Here is a 16,825-nt window from a genome sequence, read left to right as displayed (position 1 = left end):
CGCTCTTCCCACCTCCTCTATCTCACCCCCCACAAAAAGTGTAGGGTAGGAGGAAAGGAGAAACCTAAGGAAGAGTTGTGTGCATCTTCCCTTGATGAGGGAGCAGTGGACACTGGGCAAATTCCCCATCTTTTCTTCTCACCTAGTGAAGCAGCACAGGGAGGAATACTTAGGACAAAGCAAGATCAAGTGTTGGATATACAAGAGAGCAAGACAGCTCCACATTCCTTCACGGAAGTATGCCACAACTTTCCACTCCTTATATTTCTACTCTCTCTGCACTTCTGAGCTTCCAGAGATAAAATATCTTGTTCACCAAAGTACAGTATTTACTTAAATATAAGACTACCCTAATAATAGGATGACTCCCCCCAATAATTAGATTCTATATATGGAAAACGTATAATTTTGTTATAATTTTCTGGTTATATAATCTAATTATTGGAGGTTTGTTGTGAATTTCCCCCCCTCCCACTGTTACTGCAGAGATTAATTTTTGGGGTTTTTTTTTGAATTTCCCCCCCCACCCCTGTTTCCTGAAAGAAAAAAAATCGGGGGGGGGGGGGGGTGGTGTTGGGGTCAGGTGGCCCTTTGCCTTCTGCCCCTGCCAGCTTCTTCCCTCTGAAACCCCCTCCTCAACAGACCCTGCTCTCCCTGAACATATGGAAGGGAGAAGCAAATCTGAAAAAAATGACCTTGAAATAAACATAGCTGTAGCAATTTGCATATTGTACCTACAGACTTAGTTCCTCCAGAATTCATAGATTTTAGCTTTTAAACTGCTGCAATTTTTTTTGCATAGTTACTCCATTATCATACTTTTCTGTAGCACTTTAGAACAAACTACACATGGTATTAGTGCAAAACCAAAAGGCTCATGGTTTACCATACAGTGCATTGGGTTGGGCCACAGCAGAGCCAGCAGCATTTCAAGCCATGGTGACCCTACACTTCAGTATCTGTGTGTACTTCAGATACCCTGCCACAAAGGATTCTGTGCTAATTAGCACCCCCCCCATGACTGGAACGGTGTGTTCTTATGAGGAGTCCTGGGATCCTACAAAAATGTATATGCAAACAAGGCAACCTGGTTTGGCTTTGCTTCATGGAGGGCAGGGCCACACTAATCATATGTGACAGGCTGACAGAGGGGCTGACAGAGGAATTCTGGGTGAATTATTTGGGGTCCCATTTGGTGACATTTGCCAGACATTTAAGGCTGGTTAAAAAACAGAAATTCTTGGAAATGGGAAAGAAAGGTGCAGCTCAGGTATAGGGGTGAAGAGGAAGTGGAAATGCATGCCATGTAGTGACTCACCATGACTTTAAAAAAAGTAGGTGTTGAAGAGGACCAAGCACAATGGGCACTATCATATATCTTATTCAGGTGGGCTGCATAAACCTATTCCTGTGATAAAATTCCTATCAGCATGTTTGCCTAATATGGGCCATGTATTTATAGTCGTGCTCAGTGTTGGCTACATTTAATCAGTCACAGTTGGTTTCCATTACTGAACACATGCTGCTTTTGATAGTAGTTCAAAGGTAGAAAATGTATTTAATGCTGTTCCCTTGTATACGAATAAGATAAGGGGTATTTTCCCCCCCTATGCTGACTTGGGGGGCAAAACCTCATCTGTTATTTGAGTAAATACAGTATTATAGAAAAGCTGCTTCTTTGGAAATTTGGTTCTTCAAGTCTTCGGTCAGCAGGCTGGTTTCTAGTAAACCAGGTATGGCCATATTAGCTCCTCCTAGATCGGTGTTCTGGAGCAGGTAAAGGACAGGAAAGCTGGCAAAGGACAACAGCTCTCACACTATCCCCTTTCAGTGTTCTCCCTCATACATTCCCTTTGTTTTTCTAGCCCCCCACTAGTCCCTAGCTCTAGACCAAGACACTCTAAACAAACATAAAAAAAGAAAAATTAAAACCAGCTCATTTGGAGGGGCTGCCTGGGCAGAACACCTTGACCAAACAATCCAGTGACTTGTTTTCATTTGATCACTATATATTTCACCATTCAAGAAAGGAAAGGATACCAGTTATAATTAGGGGTGTACTGATAGAGATTTTTTTTGTGGCCAATACCAATAGCCTCAATTTTTAAAGAGGCATATTGGCCAATACTGATCCGATTTCTGAGACCAGCCCAGCAGCTTGGACAGCTGCATGCAGATGGTAAATTTGGTGTGGTGGAAGGGGAGGGGGGAGAGAAGGGGCATGGAGGGGGCAGATCAAGGCCCCCGTGGCCAGGGAGGATTGGGGCTAGAGCTAAGAGAGTGGCTGAGGCAAGCACTGCCCAGCCAGGGCAGGACTGGGCATGGGACAGAGCCACAGCTTGTTTGGGGGTGGAGGGGCTCCCACCACTGTGCACTGCTCATCTGGGAGCCACTGATCTGGCGCTCGCCCGCTTGTCCAGCAGCTCCCACTGTTCGTCCAGGAGGGCGGTGGGGTGCCCCCAGATCTGCATGGGACAGGGCAGGTGAGGAAGAGCTCCAGCCCCAGCCTGCCCCACCCCACCCCATGCAAATCCAGGGGCACATGCCCCTCCCATACCCTCCAGGACAAGTGGGTGAGCACCAGACGAGCCACCGGACCAGCGGTTCCCACACAAGTGGCACACAGCAGCAGGAGATGCTCCCCCTCATGGACAAGATATGGCTCTGTTCCACGCCCACCCTGCCCCACCTGGGCAGCACTTGCCTCAGCCCCACTCCTCCCTCACTGTGGAAGCCTTGATCTGCCCCCCTCATGCCCCTTCCTTGCCCCGTCCCCTTCCACTACACCAGACTTACCAGTTGCAAGCAGCTCTCCAAGCTGCTGGGCTGTGCTCCTCACTGCCTGTGTGCTGCACTGTGGCTGTGCGCGCATACAGGCATTTATCAGAGAAATTAATCGGCCACATCAGGTCAATTTCCAATACGATTAATTTTTTTTATATCGGTGCTGATCTGACACCAGACCGAATTATCGGTGCACCTCTAGTCATAATTGCCCTAATTGCTTACTAGAGTAATTCGTTGATTTAATTAAGTGCCGGTTCCCTTGAAAATGCTTAAAAAATAATCAGGTCTGTTTGTAGGATATAAACCAAAGTGTTTTAGTCTCAATGCAAAAACTTCCAAAAAAATGGAACTACTGTAGAGTCCAACTAACATGGACTTAAAGGGCACCTACACACGTTTGCTTTGGCGCATGTTAATTAGCACACATTGGAGCAGCCAGGCCGTCACATGTATTTAACATCCCTGTGCTTCAAAATGGCCATGGGGCGCTTTAACTAAAACTCACTGAATGTTTTGAAGCACTGGATGTTGGATACACAAGATGCTGCGGGCACTTTAATTAGAGTGGCTCCTGAGAGCCGCTCTAATTAAATCACCCCCTCATCCCAACAACACACATGTAAAGTCACCCAAAGTTGTCACGGGGAGTACATGAGGGCAGCCCAGGTTCAATGACCAGACTACGTCACCTTAAGCCACTGTCCCCCACAGTTACCAGGACAGAGAATTTGCAAAGCCTCCAGCTGCATTAACAGAACCAAGCCAGGTACACCTGAAACAATTTGCTTTCTTAAGATATGTCTACACCACAGTGACAGAACCGAACCAACAGTATTGAGCAGAGATATCTAAGCTAGCTTAGAAACTGACTGCAGGCTAACCAAAGCAGCACAAAAAACTCAAAAGGCCATTTTGCCCTGCTTCTCGGGCAAGTTCACATTAATCTAGTGTTACAAATGTTATCCTTAATAACTTTTTTCAGTTATTTTCCCCATCCTCAAGATGGGGAAAGGGCTAGGCACTAACTCAGTTCAATCCTGAGTGACAGAGATCAAAATGGGAAGGACTGAGAGCCATGAGCCCCAGGAATGTGCAACAAAACATCAGATGATCCACATACCACATCTGTGAACAATGCAGGGGAGGGCGAGGGGCTGTGTCTTGGGAATTCCTTGCTAAATGACCCCAAAATTTGAACCACTTATCCTACTCCACATCCATATGAGGCATATCAAATTTAGAGACAATCAGCACTGTTAACACATGAATTTCAGAGCACTTAGTATAGTCAGCCTTTAAAACTAAGTCGCTTTCAATCACAGGTACAGCAGAACTGTCTTCCTGATGCAATGTAGAGTCACAATTCCCTTGCTATCATGCAGTTAGGGTCCTGTGCTTAAATAAATAGTAAAATTTGGTGCATAGTTATCACCCAGGCTGCTTAAGTGTCTTGTAGTTCTTTCATAGATAGAACCAATGCACTGAAGAATTTAATTTCTTCTGACATGTATACATGTACAAATGGGCCAAATTCAGAAAAACAACTCATTTTAGTAACCTTAAGGGTACATGCAAGACCACAATCAAACCAGTAAAAGGTACTACATTTTTGTCACTCTTTACAATAATGCATGTTTATTTTATGGCTCACTTCTTTCAGGAGGCAAAGAGCATGGGAACTACTCCCAACACATCATGTTTGATCATCCACTGACACCAGTTAAAAAGGAAGTGTCTAATACAAATGCTACAGAAAGACATCATGCAGAGATTGGCATCTGGTGCCTGAGAGAGTAAAAAGATGTGGTACCTGATGGAAATATAAGCCCCTTGTCTATACAAAAATAATTGTACGCCCCAAAAAATTGGAGAAAACCAACTAAACTAAATTATGCATTCTTTGTTTGCATACTCTTTAATTAGTTTCAGAGTGCTGTATACTTAGTAAGGAACTGACAGAAATTAAATTAAAACTGTTAGGATGATTAAACTGTCCACACATGGGTGTGGTACCAATTTAATTGAATTTAGTACAGATTGTAGCATAGGCCAGCCCTACCCAGCTAAGTCTAGTCAGCCTAGCTAGAGTATGTGCATGTGCTGGGGAGCGGGGGTGGCAGGGAGAGGGGAAGTCACACTTCTAATCAATATTGATATATTATGCTGGCCCCTTTGCAGACACTGCTTATACTGGCCAAAGAATCTGATACAGCTGATATAATTCAGGGAGGTAGTGATGTAGCTAGAGCCAGCAAAAGGAATTTATTTTTCTAGTATGAGATGCAGCTCAACTAGGGAACTAACTATACCAGTAAAGCCTCCGTAATACAGACTACCCCTCAGTCCCCTACTCTGGTCAGACTGAGGACAGAGACAGATAGGTCCCAAAGCATGGAGCATTTCAGATACTAAGCATTTGAGCCCTATACAGAACTGCATTCCACCACCCTCCACCCCCACCACCCTGCCCAGAACTTCAAAAGGTCTGTAAAGGCATTTCCTTGAGCCCCTCAGCCCCTGGAGGCTCCCAGCACACTGGAAAGCACTCCCTGGCTGTCTGGCACACTCTATCCCCTCGCCCCCCCAGCCACGGGAAAGCAGAGCACTGTGGGGTACAGAGCACCGCTGGAAGGTGCAGACATTTAAGGAAGTGCTTCAAAGTGTTCTTTTTTTCTCAAAGATCATTTCTGAAGTGCTGCTTTGGTGGGAACATCGGCACCCTCACTGTTTGGAACACTTCAAAGGCATCTGGAGCACTCTGGGTAGCTGGTCTGTCTATGACCATAGATTAACAATTTCAAGGAGTTCATTTTTCAGTGGTGCAATCCCTACTAGTTGCCTGGATAGAAGAAACTAAGACTAGAGTATTTGACCTTTAGACAACTAACTATAGCCAGTCCTCTCAAAGAGAAGGCCAGAACTGCCTCACAGTTTAAGGGTCTTGGCAGATGTTATTTTTATATTGCTACAAAAAGGATGGATTGCAATATTAAAACTAGAGCAGTAGCAACCTGTATCTTTCCAATGAACATATGCATTTTAAATCGAGTCTGTGCAGCAGAAGGGAATTATTTCAGCTCTACCATGTCATGATCTTTGTTCACCACTAGATGGCAGATCTGCTACATTAGTTCAGCCACCAAAACTATTCCATACTTTGTTTCCCAGGCAGTAAACTGACATGTATGCATATACAACTATTTTCCCATGCATACACAAGCTGTTTAAAAGCATCACCTTACATACTCTCTGGGTGTGATAACTATAGAATGAAGCTACATGGTTTTGGCCCCACAAAGATGTCTGATCAAGAGGGATCCTGGTTTTCCCTGTTTAAAAATCCCAAATTCTCTGATAAAACCCCCCAAAACTGTGCTTTTCCACATGTACACACACATACACACAATCAGTTAGATTTCCATATCACTAAAATTGTAAATATACTCTGATCAATTAATATATATATTTGATCAGAGTATACACATACACACAAATATATACACACACATAGGTATTAATTGATCAGTGTTTTGTTGATATATTTACAATTTTAAAGCACTGTGGAAGCCCACCAGTGCCTCAGTCATTATAATGGGAGCTAATCCAAATAAAATGCTGCAGCATTTCATGTATTCAGCAGCCCACGTTTCAAAATGGCCAGGGAGGCACTTTAACTAAAGCTTGTTGATGAACTTTAGCTAACGTGCCCCGTGGCCATTCTGGAACGCAGGACTCTGAGTACATGAGATACCTCAGTATGCTGGAGCGTTCTATTTAAATCGAAGCTGCTCTGACACATTTTAATCAGAATGCATCAGCACACAAGTATAGGCACCCTTAAAGTCTAAGTCTTGCTCTTGGGAGATCTGCTTGATTTGTTTGTTTGTTTTTTGAAGATGGGGGGGTTGTGAATGGATGCAGTTATAATTCCAAACTCTGCGCATAAGTGTGCTGCAGTCTGAACTGTAACTTGCAATGGGGAGGACTGCAAGTGCTGGTGTAAACCATGGTTTAAAGCTGTGCACAGATACAGTCATATTAGTGTAACTCCAGTGCTGCAGCCCTTCCCCACCCTCCCTCCCTCCCTCCCTAAACAAGACCTTACTTTTGCTCCACTGATGCACTTCAAAGATGCAGCAATGTAATTACCCACATCCACTAACAGTACTGAAAGTGTAAATTAGGCATGATGAAAACTTATTATGCTTTCCAACATTATATTTCTTAAGTCACCACCCAGACTTTAAAACATTAATAGACACCCACCAGTAAAATAATTGATTGTTTTTGAAATACACAGCTAAATATTTACATTTACCAACACACAGTGCCATTAATGCACAGTAAAACAATGATAGAATATTTAATGTAGTTGGTGCTGTTCACCCCCGACAGCTTCAAAAACATTACCATTTTCTGGAGACACTCCCAAGAAAGTGTGCTGTGAATCACCACCACTTCAGTGAGCACCAAAGTGTTCTTCAAAGATCTCTCAGCCTAGAACTGGTCCACCTGAACTCTGCTTTGCTTGGTAAAACCTAGCAGCCACACGGCATGGTGGAATAACTTGAAGCCATAAACCACCCTTGAAAAATGTACCTAAACAGCCTGGCTGCCAACATCTCCTTTGACATAATGCACAAAGGGAATACATTCTAATGTTAACTTCCACACAGAATATATAACAAAGTTTGCTAGCTGGCTGTCAGCATAATTTAGCACTTACAAGCTGCAACAGCTGACGATATTCAGGTTGTCATCTTCTGCATTTATTTATTTTTTTATATATATAAACCCTGTAACATTAACATCTTACATGTAGTGTTCTTACCTCTTCCTTTTTTTCTTCCGTGCCAGAAGCTAAATTGAGGCTCAGCTGAGAGTGGCTGCTGATGCCACTGTCTTCATTTCCATCATCATAATACATAGTCTGTACTGAGTCCTGGAAGCAAACAGGATTTCTCCCCAACTTGGGTGCAGGCATCTCAGATCTTTCCTCACTTTCCATTGAGCTCAGTGATAATGTGCTGTGATGATTTGGACAATGGAAGTTACTATTGCACTTGACCTTCTCAGTACTAGGGCTCTGAGGTTTAGGAGCAGTAGGCCTAACAGGGGCACTAAGCTGCTCGGATTCAAATGTAAACTGGCTGGTATTTTTTGGTTCAGGGTCCACATAAAACACTTCGTTAGGAAGTGGACTATGGTCATTTAAAGTAGGTGATGAACTAACAGCCTCAAGGACACCCAAGGAGGTCCCAAGGCTTTTGGCTTCAACAGTAAGATCACTTGTTTCAGTGTCTGTATCCTGAGAAACAGTTGGGCTGTGGAAATAAGGAGGTCCAGAAAAGGTAGATTCAGGACTGGACATGGGTGATATATACCTCCTTCTGTCATTCTCAGTGCTTCTTGAAACTCTGCGGGAATAGTCATCATGTAGTCTGCTGTTTGGCCTTGTCCTCTGGGTTTGTTCACTGGAAGGAGGAGGAGTTGTGCTCTTAGGACCATCTTTTTTCCATGCCACTTCAGTAACATTGCTTACAAGTTTCAAAACTCTGTCAAAATCTTTCGCCCTGATAGGGCTCTTCCAGCGTTTGGACCTTCTCTCTGGGTTTCCATTGACTTTGTCCGAGTCAGCCGAAGACATGCTTACTGTCCGTTGTGGCATCTGTTTGTCACTTGCCACCTTGAGGTCAGTAAGGTTTGTGGTGGACTTCCGTTTGAATGAACTTTTTTTCAAAAAGTTTAAGTTATCTGTACTTTTACTCCTCCTGTAGATGATCCTGTTGTTTTCAGGATCTTTCACGAAGATTTCACAGATCTTTGGTTCATGCATGACAGGAGAGGTTGGCTGGATGCAGTTCTGGTGAGACTGAATTTTATCAGTGTCTAGTAAATTTATACGGCCAACACCATAAGCACGTCGGATGCTGCGTGATCGATGAGTATTCCTCAGGAAGGAATCATCGCTTTCCTCAATGTCAGAACAATCAGAAGCTAAACCATCCACTGAATTCTGTAAATCATGCAAAGGCCCTGAATAAGAATACCTGTTAGTATGAACTCTCACCACTGCACCATTTGAGACATGTTTTCCCACAGTGTTTTCATTTAAGAGATCCACGTTTTCCCTAGCCTGAATTCCTTGAAGAACTGAAGATTTTAATTTCTTGAAAGATCCCATTTTTCTAAGGGAAGACAAAGCATTCCATGTCGAGGAGTTGCCCATCACAATCAGAGAGCGAGGCCTTTCCGAATTTGAGTTAGTTTGTTCCCTTGGGGTAGAGAAAAAGCGCATGAGCTTTGAAGGGCTGACTTTGTCATCTTGTATTTCCTCTTCATGATTGTTGCTGGTAATGCATTCCCCATTGTGACAGGACGAGCTAGTTATACTTCTTGGTTCTTTATTTTCCATAACTATACAGGTAATAGTGGTTCCATTTCTGCAGCCATTCTGAAATGTTGTCATGTTCTCAAGGCTGTAGGCATGAGGACAGAGGGTATTATAGCTCAAATCCACAATACAATCTTCAACAGTTGACCAATGTTTCTGCCCTTCATTTGCTGAAAGTTTTGTTGCCTTTTCTTCACTTCTACTGTGTGAGCTGAGATCTCTAGATTGCACTGCCTACATTTAAAAAAAAAAAAAAAAAAAAAAAAAAAAAAAGTGACAGCAATTAATGACTTGTTTCCTACATTTCTCCATACAAAAGGAAGTTTGGTTCACATGCATTAAAAAAACCCCAAAACAATGAACACTTAACTAAACAAAAGCTGTATGTGGTGAGGGAAAGTTGTTGGCAGCTCAGTTTTAAATAACAAAGGAGATACTGGTGTTCTGTTCTGTTATCCTTTAAAAGATCAATATCACGTAATTTTATATTTATTTCTCTGACTCAAATACAGGAAATTAAATTTTTAAAAATACCAGAATCAAATGCCACTTTAGAATAGCCATGTTATACGAGTTATTAATTGGGTATAATAAGTGTGCGTTTTAAGCAAACAGAATCCCACCACTAAAGCAATATTTAGCATGATGTTACAAGAAATGTAATACCAAGACTGAAATGCTTGCCTTGCTCTTTATTTTACAGTTAACTTCAAGGAAAATATAAAACTTAAAAAACAAGAAGCCACACCTACTATTTTACAGAAAGAAAGTGATCTGGTTTTCCTTATCATAGTTTTAAGTTCTTTAAGTCCAAGGCACATGAGGAGGAAAGATTCCCATCAAAGAGATGGGAAACTTGCAGAGCTATAAATTCCTTGACAGGTGTATCTGCTTTTCCTAGTGTATATTTTGGTCCCCACATTCATGTATGCAGTTCCACTGAAGTCATAAATGCACGGCACTCAAATGTGTTTTAGCTCCTCTAGCAGGCAAACTCAGTCAAATGCACAGATCACTTTTTGCTAATAAGGGTAAAAGCCAGTATTTTAGATAGAGAAAAACCGACACCGACATAGGACACTAGCCTGTACTGTACTATTGTTGTACGAAGCCTGAAATTGGAAAAGTGGCTGAGGGCAGCCACGACTGGGACGTTTCAGAGCTGAATCCCTGGATGTGGGAGGCAGCTGCTCCAAACAGCCAGATGAGTACTCGGTGGGCTGTGCTTTCCCAGCCCTCTGGTTAGCTCCACTCCGCATTCATGGCTGCTGGGAGGGATGAGAGTTGAACAATGGCAAGTAAACAGCTCATTCTCATTAAAAAGCGTTCAGAGACCCCCACCCCTACGCAGCCTATTGCCTTCATCCCGAGAGCCCGGGCGGCGTCCTTGGGTATGGCCAACCTTTGCCAGGGCCAGGAGGGTCAGGACTCAGCCCCTGCCTGGATGTGGAGAGGAGACCCTACCACACAAATTGGGGTGGGGGGGATTGCAAATGTACATCTACCATAAAAGCCAGCCAGGAAACCGATGTAAAAAGCCAGCCAGCAAATCTGTTCCTCTTGGCCTCCCAAGCTCTTTGTCTCCCGTTTTATTGAAAGGTCTCAAGTAATCATGTGAACTTTAAGGGCTAATTTGAAGCAGGAAGTCCAGCCCCCTAGCAACCAGAGAAGCTGGGAGAAGCACTCAGGCACAGCATGAGGACAGAGCTGCCCAGTTCATAGGGCTTGAACCAGCTGCGGTCGTAAATGAAGCCCCCTGCGCCCTTCCCCAAGGCCACTGCCGCCGCACGGAGCCCGCTCGGGCAGCACCGGGCAGAGATCCCCGTTGAGAAGCACTCACAGGCAGGCTTTCCACCGCACCCCTCACGCACCTAGTCCCGTCTTCCAGATTCATTTTCAGTGGATTTTTTTAAAAAGTCTCCTTCCCTCTGGGGATACAAGGCTGCTGGTGTTGGCTTTTCAGGCAGACGCTTGCAACCCCGCGAGATGTGGGTTTTTCACCCCCTCATTCAAACTGGCCCCGGTGCAGCCTGTAGAGCCGGGTGCGGGGCCGGCGCGAGCCGCGTGCCCACCCCGCTGCCCGGCTTGTCATCTCCAAGGGGGGCTACTCCGGCGGGGCAAACACCGCTTGGCCACCCCAGAAGCAAAGCCTGTTTCACAACTTGCGAGTCACCAGAGCTCCTCCGTGGCACCCGCCGCCTCGCTGAGAAGAGAGGAGAAACACGGCGAATAACTAGCGCCTCTTGCCCCAGCCCGAGGCCGAGGCACCTGCCCCGCGCCCGCCTTACCTGGGAGCAGCCCGGCGCGGGCAGCGGCGCCAGCACGAGCCCTTCCGCAGCGCGGCTCCCCCGGCCGCTCCCGCCCCGCCCCGCAGCAGCGGGACCCAGGGGAGGGGAGGGGAAGCGCGGCTGCGGGACGCTGCTCCTCGCGCTTGCACCACCTCCCGGCTGCGGAGTCAAAGGTTGCTCCCGGGCCGGGCCGGGCTGCTCCGCAAGCAGGGGAGGGGCTACGGGGCTCCTCCGCGGGGCAAGGAGACTCCGCAGAGCCCGCGCCCCCTTTATCTGCAAACAAAACAAGGCTGACCCGGGACTAGCGAGTGATGATAAATAACGCCCCTGCTGAGCCGCGCCCCCAGGGGTTGGTGCCCGAAAAGCTTGCAATTAAAGACTTTTTTTTTTCTTTTTTTGCAAAAATCTCTTTGGTTTTATAAAAGGGGTCGCCTCTACGAGGAGTCGTGGTTGCCCCTTGTTTCAGGGAGGAGGCTGGCTGCGCCGCGCTCCTGTGGGAAGTAACAAACCCGAGGAAGAGCAAGGCGGGCGGGGGCAGACGCGGCAGTGCCGGCTAATTCAAAAGGAAGGCGTTCACAGCCCGATTTCTGCTAACTGCCCTTGGAGCCGGAGGCCGGTTAGTGGCAGAGGAGGAAGGAGGTGTGGGAGGATGGAGCCAGAGTCGTTTCAGCCCTTTAGCTGGTCGCCTTTGCTTTCCAACTTTCACCACCCTCCAGTCACAGAAGTCTTGCCCCCTCCCCCATGTCCCTTGCCAGGCCCAGGGTTCTGCGTTTTCTCTGCCAGCTGTGCTCTCCTTTGCTTTGCTGGAGACTATTTCCCTTCATCTCTAGCTTCTTTTCTAAGTAACTGCACTTAAAACTTCACCGCTCCCATGTATGGCCACCTGTGTAAAGCACTCACTTTTTTTCATTTAAAAATGCATAAGGCCACATCTATTCCTAGCACAACACCACTGATTTCAACAGTTACTCCACAGCTGGATTTGGTCTTCCCAGAGATGAGTCTGGTCGTGTAAACAAGGAACAATGGTCACAAACTGACAGAAAGCAGATTTAGGCTAGATATCAGGAAAAACTTCTTCACAGTAAGGGTGGCCAAAATTAGGAATGGGCTTCCAAGGGAGGTGGTGCGCTCCCCTGCCTTGGGGGTCTTTAAGAGAAGGCTGGATAGGCATCTGGCTGGGGTCACCTGACCCCAGTACTCTTTCCTGCCACTCTTTCCTGCCTAGGTAGGGGATTGGACTCGATCTGCTGAGGTCCCTTCTGACCCCAGCATCTATGAATCTATAAAAAATGAAGAATCCCATGCCCCATTTGTTACTCAGCACATTACAAATTTTATGTGCTTTAAATTCTGGTCTCCCCCTTCTGTGTTATTTCAAAGACTTCCACCATCATCTGACATACAGTGTGGCAGACTATTTTACCTGCCTGTAATAATCTTGGAGAAGACACTCTCTTCTTCATACCAAACCCACTTTTTCCCTACCAATAACGTCAATTTGTTGTTGTCCCCATCCCCCACCTCCGATTTTCAATCCAGTCCCAGTTGTTTCAATGTAAGCCCTTTAAACGAAGTAAGCCCCTCTTCAGCATTTGGGAGGAAGAGGGAAGACACACACCAAGAGCACTTTTCACTCTCTCCTCTCCTCCCTGGCATCCAAACAGAATGTTTCTTGTATGGAATCACATTTAAAAAAAACCAAAAACTAATCCATATGTTGTGTTATTTTACTTATTAAATATTTAAATTGCAGTGAGGCCCCATTGTTCCAGGTGTTGGTTAAATACAAATGTCAGACCATACATGCCAACTTTTTGGATGAAAAAAGAAAGAAAAAAATAAAACCTCCTCCTCCCCGCAACAGAAGCTCCTAAAGACCAATACTTGATTCCCAGGTTACAACTCTGCTCTAAACATTGAATCTCATTAGTGATATTAGGCCACTCGAGCTGTTTGCCACTGTCCCCAAAAGAACCTAATTGCAATAGCAGCAGCAGCATTTCAGCCAGGGTGGTGATTCTCTACCAGGGTGTCATAGGCTGTATGTACATAAGATGGCGACTGTGCAGTTGTTACTGCGCATTTAGTACTGTATTTGCATACACAAGTGCTAAATGACTGCACAGCAACCAGAGCATTTGGTACCCTGGAGACAAGAAACAGCAGCACACCTTGTGCCACGGCTACTTGTCCCCAGGGGACACCTGTGCCATGCACCCTCTGGCATGTAGCAGGTTGCCCCAGGTTGGGTAGAGGAAGCTGGGGCCAGCTACTGTGCTGGCCCCAGCAGCCTTACCTGGAGCCCTGGGGGCTGAGGAAACTGCAGCTGCAGTACTCCTGCAGCTTAGAGCCTGGCCAGCAGCCAGAGCATGGCTCTGATGGGCCAGGCTCCGGTTTTGGGTGATGCACACTGCAGCCATGTGTGCCGCCCCACTTTTTTCCGTGCTTGTTTTTTTGACCCTGGGATCTCTGGGAACAGAAGGGGCCTCAGGAGGTCATCTTATTCAACCCTCTACTCCCTGTCTAAACCAATCTAAACCAGTGTCTGTCTTACCTACTTTTAAAAACTTCCAAAAATAGAGATAGGTAATCCATCCCAATGCTTAACTACCCTCGCAGTGAGGAAATTCTTTCTGATACTCTGACAGAACAAGCAAATGGGCCAAATTTGGATGGGAGGAATGGGGGTAACAAATAAATACAATCCTATCTATGGGACAGTTAACCAGTAGTGGTAGCAGTCATAGTTCCCCACCTGCTTAGCTATTACCAGGTTGTAGTCTCATGTGTGCATTACTGAATAAGGTGATAGAGGTTTTGAGGAAGGACTTGGAGAACAATGTGTTGGGTTTATGGATTTAGGTTCAATAATCCCACAAAGTAACATGCTAAACCCCATTTCTGACTTCTGCAATTTAATGGAGTCAAAGTCTACCCTTGCTTATATGCTGAATTTCTGGGAAATTTTGGTGAATATTATCAGAGAATGCAGCTTGCTATTGTACCCCTAACAACTTTCTGTACATTCTCCTTAATCTGGATATCCTTTTTTAAATTAGGCACCTAGAAATATACTATGTGCAATCATACCAAGATAAAAAATGTCAGACCAAATTTATCAGTATATTTGCCAGACTTTAAGAAAGAAAAAAATAAGGCTCATAATTGATTTTTTTGGTTTTGAAACATTATTCTATTGTATAGCAGAATATTTCTACAAAGGGATGCCCAACAGGTACAAGAAGCCAAAGTTTCAGTAAATAAAGATGTATGTTCCACTCTTCTACCAATCCAATGTGTTATTCAAACTTCTTTAAAAAAAACAAAAAAAACAAGATGGTTTTAAAGAGAACTAGTGGGTTTTTTTCAGTTGTTCCTTTCTTGAGAAGATGTTATTTGCCACTAGAGCCTGTGCTAAAAGATGGAAATAAAAACTGAACAGCGCTTTTATAGGTTCTTCAGAGAAGTTGCACTATACCCTATTATTTTCAGACTAATAATTTGACCCCTGCTGAATAACAAAGAATGTAATTCAATCAGTGATTGTCCTGGAAGTGTAAACTGTGGGAGACTAAGTACAGCAATTAAGGAATAGAAGAACTACAAGAATAAATTCCAGATTTGTATATTCACAAGATCATTAGTAATTATTAAACAATGAATAAAACATATATATAGAAACAAAAATGAAACACTTGCCCTAGAAGTTTGAGCCCTTGATTTTTAAAAGAGGTTTAAATGTGCATGTGACAAGTACTGAGAAGGATTACTTGAAGTGTAATACAGGTGGAGAAAGATGATAAAAAAGAATTGGGACACAGGAGAGGGGATATTATGGTAAACTCTTTCATGCTGAAGGAGCTAGATAAATTAGAAAATTAAATAGAAGTTTTGGTAGCTGTTGATTTTGTAAAGCAATCATAGTATATCAATGGCTATATGTCAACAGCTCTTAACAAATCAAGACTGTCATCCTACTTAATCTCAGGGTGCAAAGTCTGAATGAGAATATTTCTGTCACTTTGGGTGCATCTACACATGCATTTAAACTGGCCTTAATTTAATGCTCATTAAGCTAATACATTTAAGCAATTTTTGGCAGGTGTCTACACTTACAGGGAGTTGGCAATAAAGTTAGTGCCAAGTCCTTGCAGCCCTGCCGTGTGCCCCTACTGGCTGGGCAGACCCAGCACTAAAGTTAGTGCCAGGTGGCATCTAGATGTGCATTAATGGGCTTTAGCTAATCACACCTAAATTTAATACCTGCATTTGCAAGTATCAAATTTAGCTGTGATTAGCCTATTTTTGCCATTTTCATGCATTAAGTATGTGCACGTATAGACGCACATCTATAATGTACATTGATGCATTTTGTGTAGGTGTGCCCTATGTATATGAAAGGGCACTCCTAAAAAAGCGGGGGTAGGAGGTAAGAAAGCCCAACTCCCACGATGATGCTCATATATGAATATTTAGTCATTGTTTCCCTTAATACTCTTAACTTTTTTTTTAATGACAAGAATGCTTTATAAAAGGATAGAATGCTCTCAAGATATATGCACAAAAAGAACAAGAATGGGACCTTATTATTCCAGGAACTCCTGAGGAAAAACAAAATAAAACCCCAACATTTGGCATCACTCCACAAGTTGTGGAGCAAGGGAAGAACTACAGTATCCTCACTGATTTCCAGATAAAACACCTTACATTAAAAGGCACCCTAATTTAACCGCAACTACTGAGTAGCATTAAGACAACTGATTCTTTTTCATTAAAACAGTAACAAGCATGTTGTCAAGGTTGCTTTACAATAATCTGCCAATGTTGCAATTTGGCCCTTCTGTTTGCATCTGCCACTGACCAGAGTTCTTATCCTGCAAGTGATTAATCCCATAGGAAAGAACTCTACCTACTGAGAAGTCCCACTGGGGGCATTCAGCGGAGTCATGCTCCCAACTAAAGTTAACAGCAGCTCCATGACTGGCTTCTGCAGAGGTAAGATCAAGTCCTTATTTTGTAGAATTTAAAAGTGAAGAACAGGAGCAGGTTTGTATGTGCAACTCCAAACGAACTTGCATGAATACACTGATTTATTTGATTTTATATTTATGTTAGCTTTTAATGGATTTAGTCTGTTTCTATTTGTAACTGTAATACAGAAATAATAGAGCCAAAAGATATTTTGGTCAGCTTGGGATTCAAAGAATCTATGACAGAAGATTCATAGATTCATAGATGTTAGGGTCGGAAGGGACCTCAATAGATCATCAAGTCCGACCTCCTGCATAGGCAGGAAAGAGAGCTGGGTCTAGATGACCCCAGCTAGATGCATATCCAACCTCCTCTTGAAGAC

The 16,825-nt window shown here is 44.2% G+C and overlaps 1 protein-coding gene across 10 annotated transcripts in view; it reads right to left on the bottom strand.

Moving 5' to 3' along the window:
• Nucleotides 1-16,825, bottom strand: part of SPATA13 (spermatogenesis associated 13) — a 126,959-nt gene that overhangs the window by 54,090 nt on the left and 56,044 nt on the right. For 4 of the 10 annotated variants that reach the window (XM_025196603.1, XM_025196609.1, XM_025196610.1 and 1 more), the window contains one exon: nucleotides 7,619-9,415. In XM_025196603.1, the coding sequence (XP_025052388.1) occupies nucleotides 7,619-9,415 (1,797 nt within the window). Of the gene's footprint in view, nucleotides 1-7,618; nucleotides 9,416-10,266; nucleotides 10,450-10,686; nucleotides 11,746-16,825 lie in introns of those variants that run through there. The other 6 variants (XM_025196606.1, XM_025196605.1, XM_025196604.1 and 3 more) reach the window with 6 other exon arrangements.

Source organism: Alligator sinensis, unplaced genomic scaffold (genome assembly GCF_000455745.1).
Source record: "Alligator sinensis unplaced genomic scaffold, ASM45574v1 scaffold777_1, whole genome shotgun sequence".
NCBI lineage: Eukaryota > Metazoa > Chordata > Crocodylia > Alligatoridae > Alligator > Alligator sinensis.
This window is presented reverse-complemented; position numbering and strand designations above follow the sequence as displayed.